The 26,219-nt window shown below is 35.3% G+C and overlaps 1 protein-coding gene across 1 annotated transcript; it reads right to left on the reverse strand.

The window, feature by feature from the left end:
• On the reverse strand, positions 1 to 25,602 carry LOC140746102 (uncharacterized). Its single transcript, XM_073078105.1, has 11 exons — positions 25,490 to 25,602; positions 11,551 to 11,763; positions 10,715 to 11,169; positions 9,444 to 9,548; positions 8,166 to 8,274; positions 6,367 to 6,474; positions 5,259 to 5,435; positions 4,777 to 4,944; positions 4,056 to 4,212; positions 2,193 to 2,225; positions 1 to 1,366 (listed from the first exon to the last, which is right to left on the reverse strand). Exons 1-11 carry the CDS (start codon positions 25,490 to 25,492, stop codon positions 1,176 to 1,178), a joined length of 1,719 nt encoding a protein of 572 aa, XP_072934206.1. The 5' UTR covers positions 25,493 to 25,602; the 3' UTR covers positions 1 to 1,175.
• Positions 25,603 to 26,219: the final 617 nt, after the last annotated feature.

Raw genomic sequence — 26,219 nt, forward strand, 5'->3', positions numbered from 1 at the left:
CTGTGGCCTTTATATTACCAATATCAGCTCAGCTAAGAACATTTTTAATGATTTTTTAATTGGATATTTGTCAAATACATAATCAAGTACTTATAATTGTTATGTACATTGAATTTTACTATGTAAAATATACTGAATATGTACATAATTTTTTTCCGAGGCTTCGAGCACCCTTATAGATACTTTGACCCCCCAGGGGATCGCGATCCGCACTTTGAAAAATACTTCTTAATTAGAGTATTTGTACAGAGCTATATCATAATTGTAGTTATAATGATTACATTTGAAATATATGTAAAGTAGTGCACAATGACACATACACATGTTATTTATCATTTTTCATTATTTCTAAACCCTGGTTACCTATAAAATTGGCAAGATTTTATTATTAGCGAATACAATTACGTACAAGTAAGTAGGTACATGTGCTTTTTTTTAAGATCACCCAATTATAAATGGAACAATATTGACATAGAATGTGCCTTTTCAACATTTTATTAATATTTAATCTTTATATTAACAAATTGAGCAATTTTCGGACGGATTAAAAAACTATACTTAATGAACTATTAACGAAATTATGTCTTTAAGTTTATCTTTTAAGATATCTTTCACAATATACTGATTCAGTTATAAATAATGTGAGGATTATAAAAATAATAAGATTTTGTAAATTTTTAAACTAATAATTATGGCATAGTGTGACAATAGGGTAGGGTTTATCTGAGTAATGTCATATTCAACTGATAATATCTTTATTATTTTTGTTAAGGAAATAGGGTCAATGTTTAACTCTCACGTCACAAGTATACGAATGACCCTCTTCCAAAAGTCACACGGCGAGGGAATGATCAAAAAACTATATAATATGGGTGACAGAAGTGGCCTTTAATATTATGACGTCATAATAAAGTTCTCTGTTGAATTAATTGTATTTTTCCTGTCGCGCGTGCTTACACGCGTGTCGGATCATGTTCTACGCACACGCACACGGATTGCTAAACTTCAATCAACAATACTGATCGAAGTCGCTAAAAGACTGCGCGAATTAATACATGCATGTGTTGCATGCTGGACAAGCGTGCGTGTGTTAACACGCGCGACAGGAAACGTCTCTTAACAGTTTATTTTGTTCAGATCTGTAATTCTGGTATAAAACTACTTAATTTCATTATTCAGTACCGGAGCTGTTCTTGAATCCACGGCAGCATTTTAGCGAGGTCAGTAAACACCACGTAATGTGTGGGGTCGCATCTGTACTCGTTCTGCCGTGCCACCGATAACGACACGAGGCCTCGGAGGTACCAGGATCCTTGTAAGTTGAACACCATGCCGCCTCCACTGTCCCCGTTGCATACAGATGTGCCTGAAAATAGAAGAATTGCTCGAATCAGTGGCATGAAATTTGTTATCCTAAGTACTATGGACCTTTTAGAAAGAAGTTACTATACTTAATTTATTATATCTAACTTAAATTTACAATATGTCTCGCAAGTTGATACTAAAATGACTTAAATTACTCTTAATTAAAATTTTGATGACTTATTTTATAAATAACTTCGTAAGCAGCTATTATAAACACTGCTACAACAAAACGAAAAACATATGTTAAAAGTATGTAAGTATGTATTATATTAAATATTTTAATTGAATACGTTAAAGTATTTAGTTAGGTATTTATTCCATAAGCTTATATTATTTGATATATAAATTTTAGTTAGTTAATTTAAGTTAGTTCTCCTTTTGTTCTCCTGCCCTTAAGTTCATATCATATCAATATTTTATCCAGTATTATAAGGGGTACCTGTACCTATCTTACTTTCAAAATAGGAAAGCAATCACTAAGCGATTTAGATTTCAATAATAAAATAATTATAGATACTAAAATATCTAGACATTTAAAAATGTTAAAGAAATTGGTAATAGGTTAATAAAGTATCTATGTAGATATCAGATGTTTTTATAAGCCTCGAAAATTTCGAAGTTAAATTTAACCCCCTTTTGTTGTCCAATTACCCATGCTATGCAAAGTCACCGATTATCAATTAGGAGATATTAAAACAATATTTTAGTAAGACGGCGTTAAAAAGCTTAAAATTCCAAACTGAAATTTTGCAGGAACGGTTAGGTTAGGTTAGGTTATGAGGTTAGGGTTAGGTTGTAGATAAATAAATGCTCTATGAATGACATACTTTTTCTAGTTCCAGTACGAGTGTCGGTGAGCCCTGCAATTCAAAATAACATGGAAATGACAGCATAATACAAAAATGGTTTATCATGTATCGATTTTACAAGCTTTTTATAAAGTTGTTATGTTTCTGTGTATGGGTCAAATCTTGTGATTATTTTTACGAATTGTTCTTAACCGACCGAGTTGAAATATAAAATACTTATAGAACATTGATGACGATGCAATGATTATGATATTAAGAGCTGAGCTAACGACCAAATATTGAGCCAATCTGATGATGGATCTAATCATACCAACTTTTCAGCTGAACAAGATATCATTATTTTTTGGATTCATCTCGAAAATTACCATTCGTTTTAGTGCATGACTGAAATAAAAAGCTTGTTTTTTTACTAAAAAAAGAAATTTTATATAACTTTTTACTCACGTGGGCTATGGACACAAATAATGAAAACAAGTATATAATAACATTTTAATTCTAAAACATTAAATAAAAGCATAAAGTAATTTTCTAATAGACATGCTAATTAATGTCAGTGGTTAGACCATTATATAAACTAAGGACTCCAGCAGACATGTTACTTATAGCATGTGAAAATTCGCTGTTTTTCAAAAAATACATGCAGTGATCAAACGCTACAACGCACACGTTTGAGCACTGATCCCAATTACTTTTGGAGCAATTGGAGCTTTGGAGCAACTCACTGCAGCAATTTAACGCGAAAAATGTAATGCATTATATTTTATGCAGTTACTAAAACGTGTATTAATACCGCGACCGAATGCAGCAAGGCAACAAAACGTCATCTGCTGTTTTTATTATTGTTTGTCGCTTTTTTTTACTTTATATAACACCTGCTGCGAATTCTCTACATCCCAGGGTTGACTGGTAGAGAATGCCGTCAGGCATTATGTTTGCCCTTTTGTACATTTCTTTTTAGATGTGATGCAATACATTTTAAATAAATAAATGTGGCATAGATGTAGACACCAAAACGGGAATCGTTGTTTAAAAGTAACATGTCTGCTAAGGCCATAAATAATAATACAGAAGTAGGTAATTTATCTAATAATAAGTATTAGGAACTACCTACATTGCCCACTATTATTTAAGCATAGACTTTTATCATAGGACACTATTTATACACTTTTTATAATAATAATACGGTGTTTCAGTTGTATAGTCGGCGCCAAATTGTTAGTCCGATCTGAAATTGTTGCGCGCAGGTGTAATCATACGATTTGCTATGGCGACGCGATTCATTTCTATATTCAGAGCGGACTAGCAGTTTTGTGCGGACTATACTAGGAGTAAAAGGAGTAATCATAATCTTTCAGTAAAATGCCAAAACAATTCGGTACTAGAACGCATCTATGATTTAAATCTTTGTATTTAAAGGAAAATTCTATAATGCAATTAGTTTAATTACATTACTAATCTTGTTTCTTCAAGTTTTACCCACTGCTTGATTCTTATCGTCATATTCATAATCATAGAGTCCGGAATATAATACACGCGACACCTGCTCTAAGCGGCCCGGTCTGGAGAAGGTAATTCTCCAGTTTTTAATAATTTTCTATAATATCGATTCAAAATATTTGACATTTATATCGATTATTTTACAAATTTGCATCCTTATTTTTCAACTGAATAAAATACTGACAGACCGAATAGTCAACCGATGATGGCATATTACACACGTAACTTCAGTTACGTAGAAATCTTTGTAGTTCTAGGATTCATTCACTCACTCATTTGGGACATTACACATGCCCATTCAATGCCCAAACACAGAACCACTTACCTACCATGTCCATGTAGACTTTTCCTTCGATATTTTAATTACATAAAAAACAATCTCACCGTCTCTATATCCAGCACAGTAGGTGTAATTCGAGGTGAACCGAGCGAAGAACTCGCTGTAGGACCTGATGCAGGTCTCCTGGTCCACTACAGGCATTTCTACCAAGGTGAGCTCTTCAGTCGCTACGCCGGTGTCGTCGAAACCCCAGCCAACAACCTGAAATTAAAATTAATTTTTATATTAAAAAGTTGATGAATATTTGGTTAGGAAAAATAATTATAACATTATAATAATATTCTTTATAATACAGGAGTAGCAGACGAGCATCCAGTCCACCTGATTTTAAGTGGCTACTGCCGCCCATGGACATCTATAATCAACCTCAGATAACATTAGGTTCCTACCTGACATTGGTCACAAGCGCCAGTTTCCCTGAGGACTAAGCTGGAAAGCCTCGAAAAGCTGTCTCCCTTAACACACCCTTCAAACCAGAACACAGCAGCGCGTAACACTGCTGTTTTTAGGCAGAAATAGGTGTGGGGGTGGTGCTGTCGAAGTCGAACCGTTATCTAAGTCGAGGCGTTATCCATGAGATTTTTCAATTTAGTCTTCAGTGTGAACTCATCTGTGACTGATCTAAGATACGACTCTGATCTTATCTGAGGTTGATTACGGATGTCTATGAGCGGCAGTAGACACTTTCCATGTTTTACACCTATATAAATTAAAATTTTGGACAAAGTATTTTTTGTTTGCTTGAAAAATACGATTTCTCCTTACCGAACCCTTCTTCCCAATGACAGAGTTAAGGTTGACCAAGTTCTCCGGCCACAGACAAGCGGACCTCACGTACTCTGTGTACTTCACAGGCTCCCGCAGTTTCAGGATGCTGAGATCCTTGACGAAGGAAGACGCGTTGTATTCTGGATGGACTATGATATCTCCTACCTGAATGGAAATAAAGAATATAATATATTAAGTATTTTCAGAGGTATTTCCATTTTATTCATTAGAACTCGGTAACTTTATCCTCTAACAGTGTTATAGCCTAGTGGTCTAGTAGAATCTCGGTCTCTCGAGGGGTCCGAGGTTCAAATTCTAGGCACGCACCTCTGATTTTTAAAAATTAAGTAAAGTGTAAGAAATTGCCTAAACGGTGAAATCCTGGGTGGTTTTCAATTTCGAGCTTTATGCAGTTATTCTACAATAAACTGTAGGCCTTTGGGTCGATCTAGGTAGATATTTAGGTTCATAAATCTTACCAATCGTATCTGCACGCCCTCTACCGACGTCCTCAGGTTATGTTTACCGAGGTATACTGTCAGCGTATTCTTGTTCACTACGCGGTTAGAGCCCTTACGAGTGACGCAATGGGCAGCGGTGATCACGTGTTGTGGGGAGATGAGGGTCCCGCCGCAGATGTACTTGTTGTCGACCGTCTGGAAGTGAACAAAACAAATTGATTAAAAGTCATGTGTCCTCCAATGCTGTATAATGTACTAGCTGGCCCGGCAAACTTTGTACCGCCTCAAAATCCATTTATGAAATATATTTCATATACAATATAGCCTATGTTACTCGTGGATAATGTAGCTTTCGAATGGTAATAATTAAAATCGGTCCAGTAGTTGAGCCTATTCATTACAATCTAACAAACAAACAAAGTTTTCCTCTTTATAATATTAGTGTAGATAAGATATAGCCTATGTTACTCGTGGATAATGTAGCTTTCGAATGGTAAAAGAATTTTTAAAATCGGTCCAGTAGTTGAGCCTATTCATTAGAATCAAACAAACAAACAAAGTTTTTCTCTTTATAATATTAATGTAGATAACGCATTGCTGGACACATCTTTGTAAAACTAGAGTAGCTATGGAACAGACAGATAGAGTGATTTGACAATTTTCAAATTGAAATTAATAACATGTGAGGGCACATGTTATTTATTACAATCAAGATCACGAAACTTTATCTCTCACAAAGCCTTAAAGAATATTTTTTTTTTTATATTAATATTTTCTTTATTGTCGAAATAATTCTGAGTATAAACTCTGAAATTATTGAATCTTTTTGTCGCATTAATCTCTGAAATTATTGAATTAATTAGAACTTATCAAGAATGCTAAATAACATTACAGATACTTATAAAATATGCATTTCATACATCTCAAAATTACAACAAGTAAGTTAGTTTCGTGGGCAAAAAACCTTAAAAGCCGTTATTGTAAAACACTTAAATCAGAACTATACAGATATTAAACAGGTTTTGTATGTAAAGATTTTTTGTTAAAATCATTAATTAATTACATTTTTTTCAGTGTGCGAATTTTGAAAAATGGTTTACCTTGACCGTAAAGATATCTCACTTGCCTGCGTTTGATATAAGGCTATCTGCCACGGCCACTGCCCTTCCAGGGTAGGTTTGCCGTTAACCACCAAAGGATTCGGGTTATTCTTCAGAACTCTGCCGCACTCCTCCTGTAATTATGGAATGATATATTATTTTGTGTTTTGACAACACTTATTGCAACAAATAATGTTTCTAATAAAAGTTGGTTTTTTAGTGTAGTGAAACTGCATATTAATATCGGAATTACTTTTCCTCTTAAACTCGTCAATATTTAATGTCCACAAAAGTCATTCAATTAGTTGCAATCACGGAACAACAAAAACTTGTTTTTCTTGTGGTATCAATAGACATTCACAACATATAACTAATTCGTAATAACTTAATTTAAATATAATATATGAATCTTTAATCAATCCGAGATATTTTTATCAGTTGTCATTTGTAATCAGCCCCAAATTGGTCTCCAACCTAATGTCGTACCCAGATGCATTGCATCACAAGACTAATTAAGAACGCCTCATATCTCGTGAGCTTCCTTTAAATAAACAAAGCAAAGATTATAATCATAATAATTACAATATTTCCAGCCATACACTGAATGATAACGAAATCTCGGAATAACCTCTGTGACTTCCGCATCTCATTAACTTCCTTATTATGTCTAAGATAATGACGTCATAACTCATAATGGGAACGCAATGGATTCTATAATGTGTTTTTAATTAATATTGGTAAAATGCGAGCACCTGTACTAAACTACAGAATTATTATAATAACAAAAACATTTCTGTTAAAAATATAGCCTTTATCATTCCCAAATTTCGATTTGTCTAACGATACCTCATATGTTAAAATCTTTCAAGCCGTTTGTAGTCGTATATACTCGTATAGTATGTAAAACATTACTCCACGTCATTCAATCACTTAAAAAAATGGAACAAAGTACTAAAGAATATTTAAAACAATTCTTTCAAATTTTAACTCTTGCATGTTTGATTGGTCCCTGAAACTTCTTGGGCTATTAGAATTTAACTTACACACCATTATAGACGGATGTGTACATAAACTAGTTTGATTTTTTTTTGATAATTTACTTACACCAAGCAAGTTATTATAACAAGCTATGCATTGTGTGTAAGCCACATTTTAACGCACCTTGCTCTCAGACGCAACCTATTTAAGCGTATTGAGGACTGGTTTTTCTCTTGTGCTATTTTAGTATTCGCTAGCTATCAGCTGCGGAGAATTCCAAGTCCTTCCATAACCAGTTTCATTCAGGTTGATGTATCGATGCGTCAGAGTTGAATTTAAAGATGTAAAGCAAATTGGTATCTACTTATTATGGGAATTATGTAACTATACATATTTTAAAGTCTTAATCGTTTATAGATTAAACAAAGGATTTTGTTCCGTTGTAGCGTTGTTGTGTGATGTAGGTTTAACACTTGTTATTAATTATCAGCCTATTCAATGTCTTGTCTACCAAAGATCGGCATTTGAAAATTTCTCCATACTAGATAAAGCAAAAATTAGACAGATTGCCTTTTAATAACGTTCCAACTTAGTCGTACTATGCAGTTTTAGTTGAAACATTACAGCTTTACACTTGGCTATACGACTTTTTTTCGAGGGGGAAACCTTCTAAAAGTACCCGACGACGTGGGAGCGACGCCGGGTTATGTGGGATTTTCGCCGCACTAAAACCCCCTCGGTGGCCGTCCTCAGCGCTTGTTGGAGAACTCCTGGAGCGTTCGCTCCTCCTACAACAATGTACGGATTAATTTTAACTCCCCTTATTATTTCGAATCTTAGAACTTACCTGTTTAGGTCTCTTATTACTGCTACCACTGTTGCTGGAGGACCCTGAGTTTCCTGGCACGATGAAGGTCGGCTGCCCCCCGGTGAAGTAGTCGCTCGGATCCGGTTTGCTGAAAATGACTTTAATTACAACCTGATATCTTTGAGAACAGTGCATGATGACGTCATATTATACTACATTGATAATTTTAAATGAATAATATTCCGTATATTATACGTCATATTTTTGATTATGTAATGTATATATTGGTATTGCGTTTTATTTGTTTTATAAGTTTTTGTACACGGAAAAAGTAATAAATAGTAAACATTATAGAAATAAAGTGCAGTTTTTTTTATAATATAGGAGTAGCAGACGAGCATGCAGTCCATCTGATGGTAAGTGGCTACTGCCGCCCATGGACATTTGTAATCAACCCCAGATAGGATTATTCCTACCTGAGGTCGGTCACAGAAGTGCCGCTACCCCTGAGGACTAAGCTAGAATGCCTCGAAAAAGTCTGTCTCCCTTACCACACCCTTCAAACCGGAACACAGCAGCGCTTAACACTGCTGTTAGGGTGCACACAAAGGGTTCTACCACCTTCATAATTTTAATATTTATTCTATTAAATATTTTCTCTGTACACAAAAATCCGAAATGTTTGTTTGATGTTTATAATTTGTCTTTATTATATAAAAGGTGGTCATTCCATCTATCCATCTGTGATCAACTTAATATACTATTGAAATTTTACTTAAGGTCGGTCTGATACTACCCCTGATTAAGGACTAAGTTACAATTTGTTGTATTTAAAGTGTCCATCCCTTACCACACACTTCAAACCAGTTATAACGTCGAAATAGTGACAGTTTTGAAGGTGGTAGAACCCTTTGTGGTTCGACTCCGGCGGCACCACCGCCACACCTATTTTTACCTGATAACAGCAGTGTTAGGTGCTGCTGTGTTCCGGTTTGAAGGGTGTGGTAAGGGAGACAGACTTCTCCGAGGCGTTCCAGCTTAGTCCTCAGGGGTAGCGGCGCATCTGTGGTCAACCTCAGGTAGGAATATCTAATCCTATCTGGGGTTGATTACATATGTCAATGGGCGGCACTAGCCACTTACCATCAGGTGGACTGCATGCTCGTCTGTTACTCTTATATTATAAAAAAAGCTAAAGTCTAGGCTTTTGAAGTCTAACCACTAATTTCAATTCGTTAAAGTTAAATTTTCCTTACGTAACACTGACATGACACTTCTGTTCTAGTATCCACTTGTAGTTGCATATTTAAAGGTTACCTGTCAAAGTCGTCATCATCTCTCGTGGTGGTCCGGTAAGGGGTGGTGGTCAGCTGGTACTCCGGCCGCCGCGTCACACTCTGCGACGGCACCTGCCCGCCACCGCTGTTAAATGTTAGCCACTACGTGAAAATTAGGTGGTCGATACTGTGAATTAGTTGAGATTGTGAAGAATTAGCTGAGATTTTTAGAACGGGTGTTTTGAGGATTGAGGTTGGGTTAGTTTAGTCTATATTTCTAATATACACATGTATATTATTGAATTATTATTATTCACTGGGTGAGCACTAGTAGCGTATAGAATAGAAATAGAATTTAGTCATTATTGAAATGTCTGTGGTTGTATTAGTTTTACTGGATTTTACTAAAAGGTAAAATATATTTTACGGAGACTGACATAAGAATTACAAGATGTAAATTTGGTAAGAAATAGAAAAATCCTAGGTTTTTGCAATTGTATACAAAAAGGCTTTCTTGCCATGAAACTGAATATTCAGTCATTACATTCTATATAAGTCTGGTTGGTTCAATAAAATATAATTGGGATAAATTCAAAGAAGAATGAAACTAAGAAAATGATTGGAGTTTACAGGACCCATATGCCACAAAGTTCTAATAGCAATCATAAGTTCTAATCATGGAAGACAGAAACAAGGTTCTAATCTACTAAATATTACCATCATAATTAATTTATGACTACACAGTCTTGTACTAGTCGCAGATTGAACATGGTTTTGAAGTAGTGCAGTCTAATGCTTTGTTGAGACGAGACGAGTCACATTAAGTTGTAGTAGAAAATAAATTTATATTAAGAAAGTTTTAAAAACAATATTTTTTGTATGCTTTTCATTTAATATTCGTATTTCATTTAATATTCGTATCAGGATAAGAAAATTGTGTCCGCCATCTTGGATCGACCGACATATTTGATTTAGAATGATGTCACTAAGCGAATCATGTAATGTCATTCAAAACAAACGTTTATCCAAAATTTCAGCTGAATCGGTTCGGGATAACTAAGAAATCTTGTTAAATCTTTCTTCCTTATTAATTCGTTACTGATAAAAATTTTTACTCGCATATACTAACGAATTAACAAGGTTAGATCAGTAACTAAAAACAATTAAATAAAATGTAAAAGAAATCTTCATTTTTGTTTTTCTACGATTTTTTGGTTAATTTACTCGTCTCGTGTAAACTGCATTTTCTTAGAAAATTTCTATTTACAAAGAAGAATGTTTGCAGGCATTTTCTAAATTAGTTTTACTTACATGCTGTAAGGATTGACGTTGCTCTGTCCCGCTGATGGGTTGGTGGGAACATAAACGGGGCCTTCTCCCGCTGGCTGACCAAAGACTGGCTTCGTCTTCGGACTGTCCTCTGGTCTTATCGATGGCCTGGTGCTTTGCGTCGGTCTGGAACTCGGTCTCGACGCAACTGGCCGAGACTCCACCGGTCTTTCCTGTCTATCGTTACTGGTCTCTGGTCTTCTTGTTGGTCTATTCGAAATGCTGTCTTCTGGTCTATCGATCGCTGGCTGCGGCGTGTCAGCGTTGCAGATTTCCCTGCCGTTCAGTCTTATTGCTTGGAGTTTTGGTACCTTGTTCAAGGAGTTGTATTGGACGAAGAACCGCACTGCCACAGCTGGACCAGGGTGTATCTTCATCTTAGTGTTTTCAACTTTGAAGTCTGTATTGTCTGTAGTGGTTACATCGCCTACCCAATTCTGCAAGGATATATATTTGTGAGATCGCGAAAACTTTTTAAGAACCGAGGTATGAACTTGCTCTATCTGGCTCAAGCAGATTTTTATTAGATTAAAGCAAAAAACGAGCATGCATTTCACTTGATGGTAGGTGGTCACCACCGCTCATGGACATCTTTAACCAACTTCATATAGTATAGGAGGTCTACCTGAAGTGTCGGAAAAGAGAAATGCAAAAAGTGCTTCATGTTTAAAATAGATATGGTGTATATAACTCCTGATTCGAACAATACTGTGACTTTTATAATCTACTTGAAAAAGCATAATTTCTTCTAGTAAGTTTATCCCAAAGACTTTAATGTTGCCTAACGCTACATAATTTAGTTTAATCCAGTTACATACCCCAAGTATATCAGCCTTGCTATCCAGCACGATGTTCAGCCACAGGGAATGCAAGGTGCTGTCTGTGGAGAGGTTGACGACTCCGTACCACCGGCCGGGCTCGGTTCCCGTGGGTTCGTACTGGAATACATTGGGGCAGGGCGACAGCGGCGTACTCTGTTCATACGTAGGCGCTGCTAGTAGTATGACTAGAATTGCACTTACTGCTCCAATCTGGGGAAAGATAAGATTAGCTTATGTATATGAAAAACATATGGTCGACTACATAGTAGAGATGGGTTGTACTACGTAAATTTGGGACTAGGTATGCCTGTTCTTAGTATTTAAAAATACGTGATCCAGAAACCTGTTTCACCTAGTCCCATAAAATACTAGGTACTTATTCTTGGACTAGGTAAAACGGGAACCGTGTCATGAGCCGGCGCGACGAGCAAAACAAAAAAAACGGGAACCGTGTCATGAGCTAGCGCGACTAGACTGGTCCGACCTAGTTCGGTAAAATACCTAGTCCCGGTACCTGTTCCAGTATATACGCCTCACCTCTACTACATAGAACGTAACTGCTCGTGCGAAATTTCAAATGCGATTTCGTGTTTGGAAGGCATCTAAAACTAACAGAACCGGTTGTTATAATTGGATAGAAATTGTAAAATCTTGTCGGTTACTTTATAGGTTGACATTCAGAGTCCTATTTAAGATCAGTTACTGACAGTTTACCACAATCTTTAAAGCAGAATACAACGTTTTTCGCTGTCATAAGGCTGGGCGTGTTTAAGGGGGCTTAGTGGGTTCCCCTTATGTACGCTCTTAGTATATGCGAGAAGAAACAGACGGAGGTTTTTGGCGCTGGACAAATTTTAAAGACTTTTTTATTCCAGATGCCCCCTGCATGTTATCCATTTTTAGGCCCCGATCACGAGCACTAGGCCGAGATCACGTCTCTTACACAAAGCTATATCTACTTATGCCTAAGACTCTTATTAATCCACTGATCCTCTAAGGACTATCGTGGAAATAATGTTTCCATGACACCCTTTAAACACAGCGCTTCACATTCTTATAAGGCGAATGAATGGAGAAAGCATTACTATTGAATTAATTGGGTTCATTAATTAATTGGAAGATTTAGAATTCCCCTATCTCTAAATATCTCGTATAAAATATATAAGAAATTAGTAAATTTGAGAGTCGGTATTTTTTTTATGTAGCCAGTGTTACGTAGAAGAATCTAACGGCGTCTCATAGATTACAATCTGTCACCTCGTTCGTGCTGCAGAACGTATCAAGGTTACGGACATCCATACGTTCGCAATGCATATAGTGAATAAAGTAAGATATCCGACAATACCATGAGATTTCTAGCCAAATATAATTCCCATTATCACACAAGCGAGTCACGTACACGTAGTTACCGGATCGCACCAGCTCCTGTCTAATTACCCAATAACGCTGATTGGCCGATAATTACCGGTAACTGGTCACGTGGTCGGGATTTCGATGTGAACGAATGGAATCTGAATTACGGTGCAAATGAATGGAATGGAGATTGAAATTATTTGGTAAATTATTTCATTGAAGATTTTCAAACTCTATATCTACTTTTTTAAAGCCCTTTTTGGTTCGGCTTCGGAGGCACCACCGCTACAACGATTTTTACCTAATAACAGCAGTGTTGTAGTTTGAAGGGTGTGTTAGGGAAATATACTTTCTCGAGGCATTTCAGCTTAGTCCTCAGGAGTAGCGGCGCATATGTGGTCGATCTCAGGTAAGAATAAAATATTATCTGGGGTTTATTACAGATGTCCATGGGCAGCAGTAGCCATTTACCATCCGGTGGACTGCTTGCTCGTTTACTATTCTTATATTATAAAAAAAACCTTAAAGGAGGTTAAATTTTAAAATATTTTAACAAAAAATAAAACCGACTTCTATGTCACTACAAAGTAAAAAATAATTGAAATAAATGTTGGTTTAGTACATATTTCTGAAGTTGGCGCTCAATATATGTCGTTTGATAACGGCGTAAACAGCGTGTCCAATATGAGCGCCGACTTCAGAAATATGTACTAAACCAACATTTATTTCAATTATTTTTTACTTTGTAGTGACATAGAAGTCGGTTTTATTTTTTGTTAAAATATTTTTTTTTCACCCTTTTTAGTGATGGTATGCTAACGTTTGTATTAATATTATGTAAAATTGTATAAAGGTGATCATGAATAAAGGTAAGGTCTGAATTCATACGGATTGGACCCACCCGCTCGCAGGGCGCTACCGCGCCCTTCTCGCTTAGTTTTACATTGTCTGATATGTTCCAACCTAACCTAACCAATTCAATACGAAACACTACAGGCGAAACACGATAGTATCTCATATAGGATACTACATTATTGGCTAGGTTAGGTAGGAACAGAAAAGTAAATAAATCAAACTAGGTGGTAAAACTTTGCGAGTGAGTCGGTCCAATTTACCTTAATTCAATAGTTAAGAAAAACTACAACGTATTCATTAATCATATTTTGTCAAGTTACTGTGGTTTAGGCCAGCAGTGTCCATGAGTCACTAGAATTGAAGACTTGAAGGTCCAAGTTATCAGGGTTAAGACCTTGAAGGTCAAAATTTTCATCCTATGTGTCTACTTAGTGACGTTAATACATATATGAAAGCACAAAATGGCTAACTCCTATGGTTTAGCTTGGAAGCACACCAGCATTATCAGAGTGAAAGAGTTGAAGGTCATTTTTTTACATTACATTACATTTATCTGCGTGATAGTTATATGTGTGAAAGCACTAAATGGCTTATTCATGTGGTTTAGGCTGGAGGTACCTCTGCATCATCAGATCTAAGGAGTTGAAGGTCAAATTTTTCATCATATACCTCTGTCTAGCTACTTCATTACAACAAATGTCTAATCTATATACTTTACATGGGAGGCACCTCTGCATCATCAGGATTGAGGAATTGAAGGTCATATCTTCCATCATATGTCTCTACTCAAAGACCTTATCATATATTCGTAAGCTCCAAATGCCTAAGTTGTATGGTTGAGGCAGGAGGCACTTCTGCATTATCAGAGTTGAAGAGTAGAAGGTCAAATTTTCCATCATATATCTCTACCTATCAACCTTATTGAATATTCATAAGCATCAAATGCCTAACTTGTATGGTTGAGGCAGGAGGCACCTCTGCATTATCAGAGTTGAAGAGTAGAAGGTCAAATTTTCCATCATATATCTCAACTTATCGACTTTATTAAATATCCATAAGTTCCAAATGCCTAACTTGTATGGTTGAGGCAGGAGGCACTTCTGCATTACCAGGGTTGAAGAGTTGAAGGTCAAATTTTCCATCATATCATGATAACCTAGACACTCAATGTTCATTTTAAGTTTCATGAGAATTGAGTGGGCAGAAGGTAAGTTGTCATAAAATATGTAAAAAGCAGGGGTAGTGATGATGAGTTCCACCTAATAACTTAAATTCTAATCATCAGAGCGTACTAATGTTAAGGTAGGAAAGTACCGCAACAAAACACCCTTTCATATAAAAAAAATAAAATTGAAATTGGTTAAGAAATACTCGACTTATTCAAGTTTATATGAAATCGGGTTTTTCCAATTTTCCGGGAAAACTGGCGGAAATTTTCAAATTTCCTCAAAATGGGACCCCCTGTGAAACTAGCCGCATATAATGGTGTATGAATCATGTCGATCGGTCGCGGCATCGCGAAAAAATCGCCGAACAAACATAAAAAAAAAATAAAAATATATATACGGTCGAATTGAGTAACCTCCTCCTTTTTCGAAGTCGGTTAAAAAAGGAGAGAGATTAGGATAAATTGATTGTAAGTTAGAACGGAAACACAAATGTTACGTTATCAATTTGAGAAGAGTTTTGTCTCCCCTAAAAATCCTAAATCCTAATGTTAAATCCTTTATCCTAGCTAAAAAACCCTAGATGAGATAGGTATATAAAGTAACTCTATTACCTTGGAAAGTACACAATTACGTTCACACAACGTGCATGTATGGTTGTATGCCCCCAAGCGATGCGGTTGCTTCATACAAGATCTTCCAAGAATATTATAGAGGAATTTAGAACCGATAAACAATTTAATTTTCCTCAACAATTATTCTTGTAGATTGTGATTGTCGAGTTGATATTATTTTTAGACTAGCAACCGGTTCTGGCTTCGCTCGGCTTAATTTTCATGGGACATGAAGCGTTTCAACTCAGTCCTTTAGAACTAAGAGTGAATTTAATTGGGGCATGACTTTTTTATATCAATCAAATCAAATCAAAACTAACTAACTAACTCAAACTAACTCTAGATAATATGTGGAGTATATTATATTATATAAAATCGATCATAAAAAAATATTAAGGTTTTTAGTAATATTGGCATGTTAGTAGAGTCATAGTAGTTTACTAAAAAATCTCTTTACGAATGAAGAAACATTTCCATATAATATAATGTAGAATATCTAAGGAACTAAATAATGATCTAGAGAAATAAACAACCATAAGATGAGAAGAAGTTACCCCCAAAAGTTAAGTACCCCCAGAACAGCCTTCCCTCACACACAACAATATTTTGATATAAAAAGGAAGATAACATAATCACGATTAACGTACTTATAACTAAGTTGGCACGGTATAAACACGAATAAGTCTCAACAATCGCTATAAATTATAAATAAAACAAACATTTATAGAAAAACCCACACAACGTCATTCGGTTACAGAAATAATGTGAAACAAATAAACGTTTTCGGATCAATATCAAACCGGATCTCAGTAATTCCCCGTAGTTCTTATTACTAAGGTATTTACGTGACAATTTTGTTAATTGAGACCGGTTTAGTAAAAATATTGTTAATAATGTAACTTTCACTTTTTATCTATACCTAGGTCATACATTTCATATGGGAACACGTCTTGTCAGTTAAACGACTGTAACCAGTACCCTTACCATGGGTTTGTACGTTTTGACAAATATGACTGTTTTGGTATTTGTTTACGTATTTGCCCATACAATTTCCAATCAGCGCCTCTAGCGGATTGTGTAAGAACTTGGAAATTGTATAGACCAATACGTAAACAAATACCAAAATAGACATATTTGTCAAAACGTAAAAACTCATGGTAAGGGTACTGTGCTCTAGCGGACTAACGGAGCGGGGGGTTGGGCGGAAGGGGCGGTCTGCCCCGGGCCCCTGGTCTTGGGTGCCCCTGGCAAATAAGTCGAGGATACATTTGTTATTTTGTAAAATCAAATCAACTTTTTAGGCTGAGCGGCCTTTCAACTTTCCGACGGGCCTCCGAGGACCTTAGTCCGGCACTGAACCTTTGTTCCACCGCATTATATTATATGGCCATTAAATATATGAAATATACATTGTAAAAATATGAATTGTAATACTAAATAACGATATATTATGTATCATCGCGTTACGTGGAGGGAACACTAAAAAATGTACGTCATAAATATATTTACGTTTAGGCGTATTGTCGTCAAAAGTCTACTAATCTTAAAATTTGGTGGAGTTCATAGTCTTAGATCGTCTTTTTTTTTATAATATAAGAGTAGCAGACGAGCATGCAGTCCACCTGATGGTAAGTGGCTACTGCCGCCCATGGACATCTGTAATCAACCCCAGATAGGATTAGGTATTCCTACCTGAGGTCGGCCACAGATGCGCCGCTACCCCTGAGGACTAAGCTGGAACGCCTCGGAAAAGTCTGTCTCCCTTACCACACCCTTCAAACCGGAACACAGCAGCGCCTAACACTGCTGTCATTAGGTAGAAATAGGTGTGGCGGTGGTGCCGCCGGAGTCGAACCACAAAGGGTTCTACCACCTTCAGTTTTCATTCTTGTCGGAATCATTTTTGTCGGAAAGCAATCAATCTATAAATATAAATAGGCAAAGTATGTGCAAAATTATCGTTTAATAAGCTCAGTAAGTATACATATTTGCATTCCACCTAAATTAGCAGGTAGTTAGTAGCACCTAAATTAAAAAATCCGAATTAGTGTACGAACTCAGATATTGTTTACGTTAGAATTTTGGGTAGCTAATTTACAAAAAAAACACATTAAAACTTTAAGTATAAAAAAAATATACAACACTAAAATTATGCAAATTTTATTGGCCGCGTCATCATACTTCTTTAGACTACGCTTACGAGTACTTTTGCAAATAAAAGGCCCGTCGGGCTCTGCCCAGGTGAGCTTGACGCTCGCCACACCGTCTGGTGCGTACGACGGTATGCGACCACACATACCGCCGCCCTTCCCGGAGTCGCTTACCGGGCGGTTCGAGCTACCCACTCTTGCCGCCCGCAACCCCGGAAGCCCCCTTTTAGTCACCTCTTACGACAGGCAGGGGATACCGTAGCCCTATTCTGGTCCCGAAACTACAGGGACATCGGGGCCTTACCCTGCATTATTTTTATATACACCCTTTCATCACACATTTATTATTATACTAGCTGACCCGGAAAACGTTGTGTTGCCATGTAAATAAAAAAAAAATTAAGGGTGAACGACCCTTATCACTTAGGGGTATGAAAAATAGATAGCCGATTCTCAGACCTACTGAATATGCATATAAAATTTGGTGAAAATCGGTAAAGCCGTTTCGGACGAGTACGGTAACCAACATTGTGACACGAGAATTTTATACATAATCCATAGATATCTTAACCACATAAATAAGGCCGTAAGCAGGAATTACTCTTCAGTAAAACTAGATGTTTAAAAGTAAAAACCCAAGTTACTCAGAACAAACAAACATAGACTCTGCCTACTTGAATTAAAAAACGAATCACGTACAAAAAGACAAAGTGCCTATTGCATTCAGTATAAAAATAAATTGAAAGGCTCTTTACGTTGTATATTAGGCTTTTATATGTACAGACATTGAGCGTGTCAGACACGACTCGCGTAAGACAAAATTATATTTTTGATACAATATTTTGAGAGGCACGGCCTGTTGTAGAGAGAAAAAAATGAAAAAGAGAATAATTATTTTAAAAAATTAAAAAAGACAAACCCACTGAGTTTCTTACCGGATTTTCTCAGTAGAGGTCGCGTTCCGATCCAGTAGTAGTTTAAGAAAATAATAACTAATAACTGACAATTTGTAAGTGCCGCCGTTGGCCTATACAAAATAAATATATTTCATTTCATTTCATTTCATTTCATTTCATTTCATTTCATTTCATTTCATTTCATTTCATTTCATTTCATTTCATTTCATTTCATTTCATTTCATTTCATTTCATTTCATTTCATTTCATTTCATTTCATTTCATTTCATTTCATTTCATTTCATTTCATTTCATTTCATTTCATTTCATTTCATTTCATTTCATTTCATTTCATTTCATTTCATTTCATTTCATTTCATTTCATTTCATTTCATTTCATTTCATTTCATTTCATTTCATTTCATTTCATTTCATTTCATTTCATTTCATTTCATTTCATTTCATTTCATTTCATTTCATTTCATTTCATTTCATTTCATTTCATTTCATTTCATTTCATTTCATTTCATTTCATTTCATTTCATTTCATTTCATTTCATTTCATTTCATTTCATTTCATTTCATTTCATTTCATTTCATTTCATTTCATTTCATTTCATTTCATTTCATTTCATTTCATTTCATTTCATTTCATTTCATTTCATTTCATTTCATTTCATTTCATTTCATTTCATTTCATTTCATTTCATTTCATTTCATTTCATTTCATTTCATTTCATTTCATTTCATTTCATTTCATTTCATTTCATTTGTGCGTCTGTATAGTAGAAAATTGTATTCTGCATATGTAAAGTAACACTTAAAGATTTGAAGAAATGTGACTAGTTAAAAATAATTTGATTACACAAAATATCGCATTCAAATTAGCGATGCGCGATTGTTACTAAAAACAATCGAATTATTCGATTGTTATTGTGTTCGATTGTATTCGAATAACTATCGAAATTCTTCGATTGTATTCGAATAACTATCGAACAATCGAAATTGTTCGATTGTTGGTCGATTGTTCGATTGTTTGTCGATTGTTCGTCGATTGTTCGATAGTTCGATTGTTCGTCGATTGTTCGATAGTTCGATTGTTGATCGATTGTTCGTCGATTGTTCGATTGTTGGTCGATTGTTTAGTACACGCAAAACTAGTAACAGCGCAGTCAAGCGATACGCGACTGTTACGTAAAAATAAAACTATCGAAGCTATTTGGTTGTTGGTCAATTATTTAGTATACACAAAGCTACTAGCAGCGAGGAGCCCCTAATTTCTGTGTTTAAGAAATCTGAGTCAGTCTTATATATTTGTTGGGGGAAGCGCACGTGCGTCGTGCACCTTTCCGCTGCTTCGTTGCATCCCGTTATTTAATGGTGCGTCCACACCTTGCTTCTCGCGCAGCTCACTGCGCCTCGTGGCCACACACTCTCACACCCTACTCGCGTTGTTAACATTATTTTTCTTCAAAGATATAGTATTTCACCGATTAATTTTAATGTAACTATGAGGACATCATTTTTTGTGATAACTTTTATCTATAATATACGCTAAAAAGACATTTTATATTTTCTGATAATCTTTTTCTATAATATGCGCTATGAAGACGTATATTATATTTTTTAGATGACCTCTTTTTGAAAACGTTGTCATGAAACAAACTTAGGGGATGTTTACGACATCTGGATTATCGATGATACTCCATAATATTTGATACAAAATGATGTATGGTATAATTATTTCTCAACAATATATAGTACAATTGACTAAAATGTAATACAATACTTTACATTTTCCAACCAGTGGCAAGTGACGATAGCTTTGCAACACGACGCACCTGCACATTGTCCTGAGCACACGTATGTGGCCGCGCGGTATAATTTGTATTCGGTCGTCGATTGTTATTCCAAGGTCGATTTTTATTCGTACGTCGATTGTTATTTCAAGGTCGATTTTTATTCGAACGTCGATTGTTATTCGTACGTCGATTGTTATTCGTTCGTCGATTGTTATTCGTACGTCGATTTTTATTCGAACGTCGATTGTTATTCGTACGTCGATTGTTATTCGTACGTCGATTGTTATTCGTACGTCGATTGTTATTCGAACGTCGATTGTTATTCGAACGTCGATTGTTATTCGATTGTTTTTTTGTTACTACGAATAAATCGACAATCGATTGTTGATTCCGTCGATTGTCGATTTATTCGATTGTTTTTTTTAGAACAATCGCCCATCGCTAATTCAAATTAACACAACGGTGAATGTCGCATAAATATAAGTTTTGCTTTACAGACAGATACTGAGTCTTCTTTTTGGTCTGAGGTAAATGATAATTCGATTTACAATCTGTCATTACAACTGTTGTAGGAAGGAATGCATAATCTAGTGTTGTTGTGTAAATATGCACGTCATTGATAATTGTCTGTTTGTTTTACGCAATTGAAGAAGCCAATGTGTAGAGCAAACATTTGTGCAAAAGTGACTAACTTCAAATATAATTGGAGTTTTACATAAAGTCAATTAAGCTTCTTAGCTTTTCTTAGCTTAACTCTTTAGATAGCTTCGAAACGGTTAATATTTTAGTGATTATTGTAGTGTCTAGACATTTATTGTAGTTTCTAGACTTTAGAAGGTGGTAGAACCGTTTGTGGTTCGACCGGTAGCACCACCGCCACACCTATTTCTACCTAATAACAGCAGTGTTAGGCGCTGCTGTGTTCCGGTTTGAAGGGTGTCGTAAGGTAGACAGACTTTTCCGAGGCGTTCCAGCTTAGACCTCAGGGGTAGCAGCGCATCTGTGGCCGACCTCAGGTAGGAATATCTAATCCTATCTGGGGTTGATTACAGATTTCCATGGGCGGCAGTAGCCACTTACCATCAGGTGGACTGCATGCTCGTCTGCTACTCCTATATTATAAAAAAAATGTGAGCCGTCACGGGACGCCTGGCAGATGTGAAACATCGACATTATTTTGTAAAAGTAATATGCAGAAAAGAACATATTGTGATAGGAACTAAATATGTCATAATGATAAAATAAAATATTACGATTTTTTTCCAGATAACGATGACTATTTATTGAATAAAAATTTATTTTCATTAAATACAAAAATTTACGAATTTATTTCAAATCGTGACTACTTAATTCGTTTAATCAGTGACTTCGGTAATAGTTATATTCGATGTTGCCTCTGAGGACGGTATTACTGTGACAATTGGTCGATGGTAACTGAAGTATGTTACAAAAGTATTGGACATAACATTATCAAGATATCTAATAAATACAGCATCTATTGTTGTTCCGTATCTGGTGGTAGCTTCTCTTGGATTGCTTGCTTAATGCACAGATAAATGCATACTTTAATTATAAAAAAATAATTAACTTACTGATGACTTGATGGTGTGTCATAGTGTGATTTTGCTTTCTTTGCAGAAGGCTGATCACTTTCACTCTCTAAATTATCACGGTCAGACATTTTATTATCAGAAAAATAAGCGGGCAATACTTAAAACATACAAAATACGTCAAGTGGTGTAAAACGAGTTAAAACGACTCCAGTCGCTCTCGCGCGGCGTAGTAATACACACGAATGTCACTGAACACGTTAAACGTCATTATTTTGAATTTTAAGCCTCAAAATGCCTTCTTGTGCAATGCATAAATGCAAAAATTATGCTCGAAAAAGAAACAAGATTCATGGAATCACCTATCACACGTAAATGAAGAGAAATTATTAAATTTTGTTTATTTTTCGTGTTCGATCCGCCATGATTACATGAGTAACCAGAAAGAGACAAAATATGTTTTTGTCAATGAAAGTGATAAAGACGCAAAATGCATGGTCATGCATTTTGCGTCTTTATCACTTTCATTGACAAAAACTTTCATTGATTGAATTGAACTGTCATAGATCAATGAAAAAATTTTCATTGATCTATGACCATAGATCAACAGAACAGAAGTGACATTTTATTGAAGCTCACGATGTTCATACGTGTATGTTATAGTTTAAGATCCCACTGCTTAATTTTTATATTAGTGTGTTTTAGTCAAAATATAACTTTTTATAGTTTATTTTAATAAAATAAAATCGATATATGGGAAATTCTGTATCCTAATCTCTAAATTTTCTTCGATATCTGTGGTAAATAATAAAAAATATTACCATAAAATTTATATAGGATAGTATACGGTATTTTAAAATTTCTTTAATTGAATAAATTAACCTAAACATAATTTAATAAACAATCTTTGTATAGCCAGAAATTAATCCTCAAAAAGACCACGGTAAGATTATATAAAATTCGCATGTCACGATGTTAGTTACTGTACTCCTGCGAAACGCTCTTACTGATTTTCATCAAAATTTATATGCATATTCAGTAAGTCTGAGAATTGGCTACTATCTATCTATTTTTCATATCTCTTAAGTGATAAGGGTTGTTCACCCTTAACATTTTTTTTATTTATATGGCAACACAATGTTTGCTGGGTCAGCTAGTACATTTATAAAATGTACACAACTTTGCAATTAATGGTCGTGTGTAAAATAAAACTGAAAATAATAAACATAAATTAGTAAAGATACTTCGCCGCCTTGAAATTGAATGAAGCCACAAACGGCTTATTAGTAAGTTTTTTTTGAATTCTTGACAAATAAAAACATTTTTAGAGAAAATTTACAAATAAATAACTAATACTGCGTAATTTACATAATAGATAAATAGTTATTTCAAATATTTTAGAGACATTTTAGCACGGAGACGTGGCAAAACTTTTTTACGCAACTATTTCAATTCTCAAAACTGGGTACATTTTCTTGTTAGGAGTGAGTAATCTTTACTAATATACGATAATAAATATAAACAATTTTTAAATCGTATATTTTAAACCAGTCGATACATCTGTATAGATACATTCTTTCATCAAATTATATATTTATATAATAATAATTTATTTAGTTAAACTGTACTATAACATTTCTACATAAACGATGTACTAAAACTATTATCGACAGTTCTGGACATTTTTTACCTTCTGTTCCATTATTTCATTGTCTTTGACAAGCATGAGTATCAATGAGAAATATACGTCCATACGTCCCGTTTTTAACGGGACAGTCCCTTTTTTCGATGCTTCGTGCCGTTGTCTCCGAAATGAACCGTTGCCATTGTCAATTAAGTAACAGTAAATATTATAATTGTGAAAAAAACATGGGGTGCTCCATTTATCAGTTTTCATAAAGCGCCCCACATTTTTTGCACAATTATACTATTTACTTTTCCTTAAATGATTCCTAGATTGAAAATTATTTTCTACTTTTTAGTTAATTTTATCATAAAAGCGTGTTTTTTATTATTTCTAACTATATTTTTTCAAGTAAAAAGTATTTGACATAAAAAAATCGATGTCCCGTTTTGACTGAAGTAATCATTGGTCACTATATTCCATGGTCAATATTTACGTTTGCGTACACTTGAAACGCAAGGTCAAACACTAGTTGTCTTTTTTTATCACATTGTTCTAATAGCTCTGTCCCTTTTAGAACATTTGTCTATGTAGTTAAAGGTAATCGTCGCCACGCCAGAAATCTTTTTTACGTGCGGCTATAGATGTTTCACATCAAAAAATGAATAAAGGCAGCAATATACGAGCGAAAGCCTGTCGTCAACGATTAATGACGGCGACCGACGACAAAATACGACAGCTGATGACCGTTGCAGATGGTGTAGACTGTTGCCGGCGGTCGTCAACGACAGCCAGCGACTGACACCTACAGTTGCCGCCTGTCGTTAACGACTGCTACGATAGTCGGCGGTGGTAAGCGCGAGCTGTCGCTTGTATGTTAATTGTTACCTCGCTTTGTTCTAAAAACTTGATTAACTTAAGTTTGAATAAATTCTGATACGTTTTTACCTTTGAGATTAAATTATAATACCTTATGTATCTCTGTTCGACCACTGTTGGTATAAGGTAGAAAGAGGTGTGCGGTGAAGGCGCAGGTAAAGGTTTATCTTTTTGATATTGGAAAAGGTCAGTTCTTAGCTAATATTGAAAATGACGTAGAAGTCCATGCGGATCCAGCTCGTGCTCAATTTGTCTTTTCTGTGAAATAAGTCTAGATATTGTGGAGGCAAAAATTTTGTATCCATAAAGATATCTTTGCGAAAAGGTTCCATCATCTATCATTTGTTTCTAAGGCCAGTCTAGAATAAGAAGATTTTATCTTGGTAAAAAAAAAAAACAAAAAGTGTTCTTCTTTTTCTTTTGTTTTACATCTTTAAAAAAGCATGATTAAATTTCAAATTTACATAGAATAGGTGGATGCTTCAATTTTTTTTATTTAAAATGATTCTCTTTACTTTTAAGGAGAGGAATTTTCACATATCTTGACGACGTACGTACGGAAGTAAGGAACTCTTGCGCAAAAGTTCACAATTCTAGACTTATCGTTGCTGTGCATTGCTTGTCAATCTATCAGTGAATTATGTTACAATTACTTTATTGTGAAAGATTTATGATATTTTGATGTATTCCCGGATCTAGTGTAGCACATATGCAGATTTCGTAAGCTTAAAAGTCCATTCTTTTGTTCAGTGTGTATATTGCCTTTGTGTCCAATATCTGAGACATAAGAATGAGTGTCGCTATAAGTTTACTTAATTTTTACTTACATTTAAAGTTATACAGTTATATAACATGCATCCTGTTTACACTACGTTTTCCTCAATCAAATGTCAATTGGGTTCAGAATCAGATTGACCACTGACAAAACCGGTTATTTACTTACTTGGGCAAAATTCGCGAGGAAATTTCCTTTCAAGTAATTTTGTAATTACTTACATATCACAAAACACATAGAACACAATTGAGTCGATTAAATATAATTCTTACCATTTTAATTATATCTTCGCGAAATAAGCCGTAAACAATTTAAATAATTCTTTTACGTGAGCGCGGCGATCGCTCCCAACGTTCGTCGACGACTGGCAATACTTAAAAATACGATTGAAAGGTCAAGTTTACGATAGCCAGTAGAGAGAGACAGATATATATTATACCTTGAGAAGTAAGGGACGGAGTACAGTTCACAGTTCCCACTCATAAGGTTAAGCGCATACGCAAACTGGTTAGCAATCTGTGCGATTAATATAATTATTTTGATGATACACTTATGTCTCTTGAAATATTCCAAGAAACTTATGACCGCGTTTTTAGGTATATAAAAACCCTTTTTTCCCAGACCTTACAAAGACTTTTGGTTATCAGCCTCTCCTAAAAGTAAAATAAAGTCTTAAGGGTTGTATTGGTCATCATAGACTGTGGATGTTAAATTAACTTCTATTTATATCTAAAGACTTTATATGTACCGTTACATATATCTGTGGTCATTTTTTTATAATATAGGAGTAGCAGACGAGCATGCAGTCCACCTGATGGTAAGTGGCTACTGCCGCCTATAGACATCTGTAATCAACCCCAGATAGGATTAGATATTCCTACCTGAGGTCGGCCATAGATGCGCCGCTACCCCTGAGGACTAAGCTGGAACGCCTCGGAAAAGTCTGTCTCCCTTACTAAACCCTTCAAACCGGAACACAGCAGCACCTCACACTGCTGTTAT

This window comes from Epargyreus clarus, unplaced genomic scaffold (genome assembly GCF_041222505.1).
Source record: "Epargyreus clarus isolate Ecla_fem2 unplaced genomic scaffold, WU_Ecla_fem_2.2 ptg000012l, whole genome shotgun sequence".
Lineage (NCBI taxonomy): Eukaryota > Metazoa > Arthropoda > Insecta > Lepidoptera > Hesperiidae > Epargyreus > Epargyreus clarus.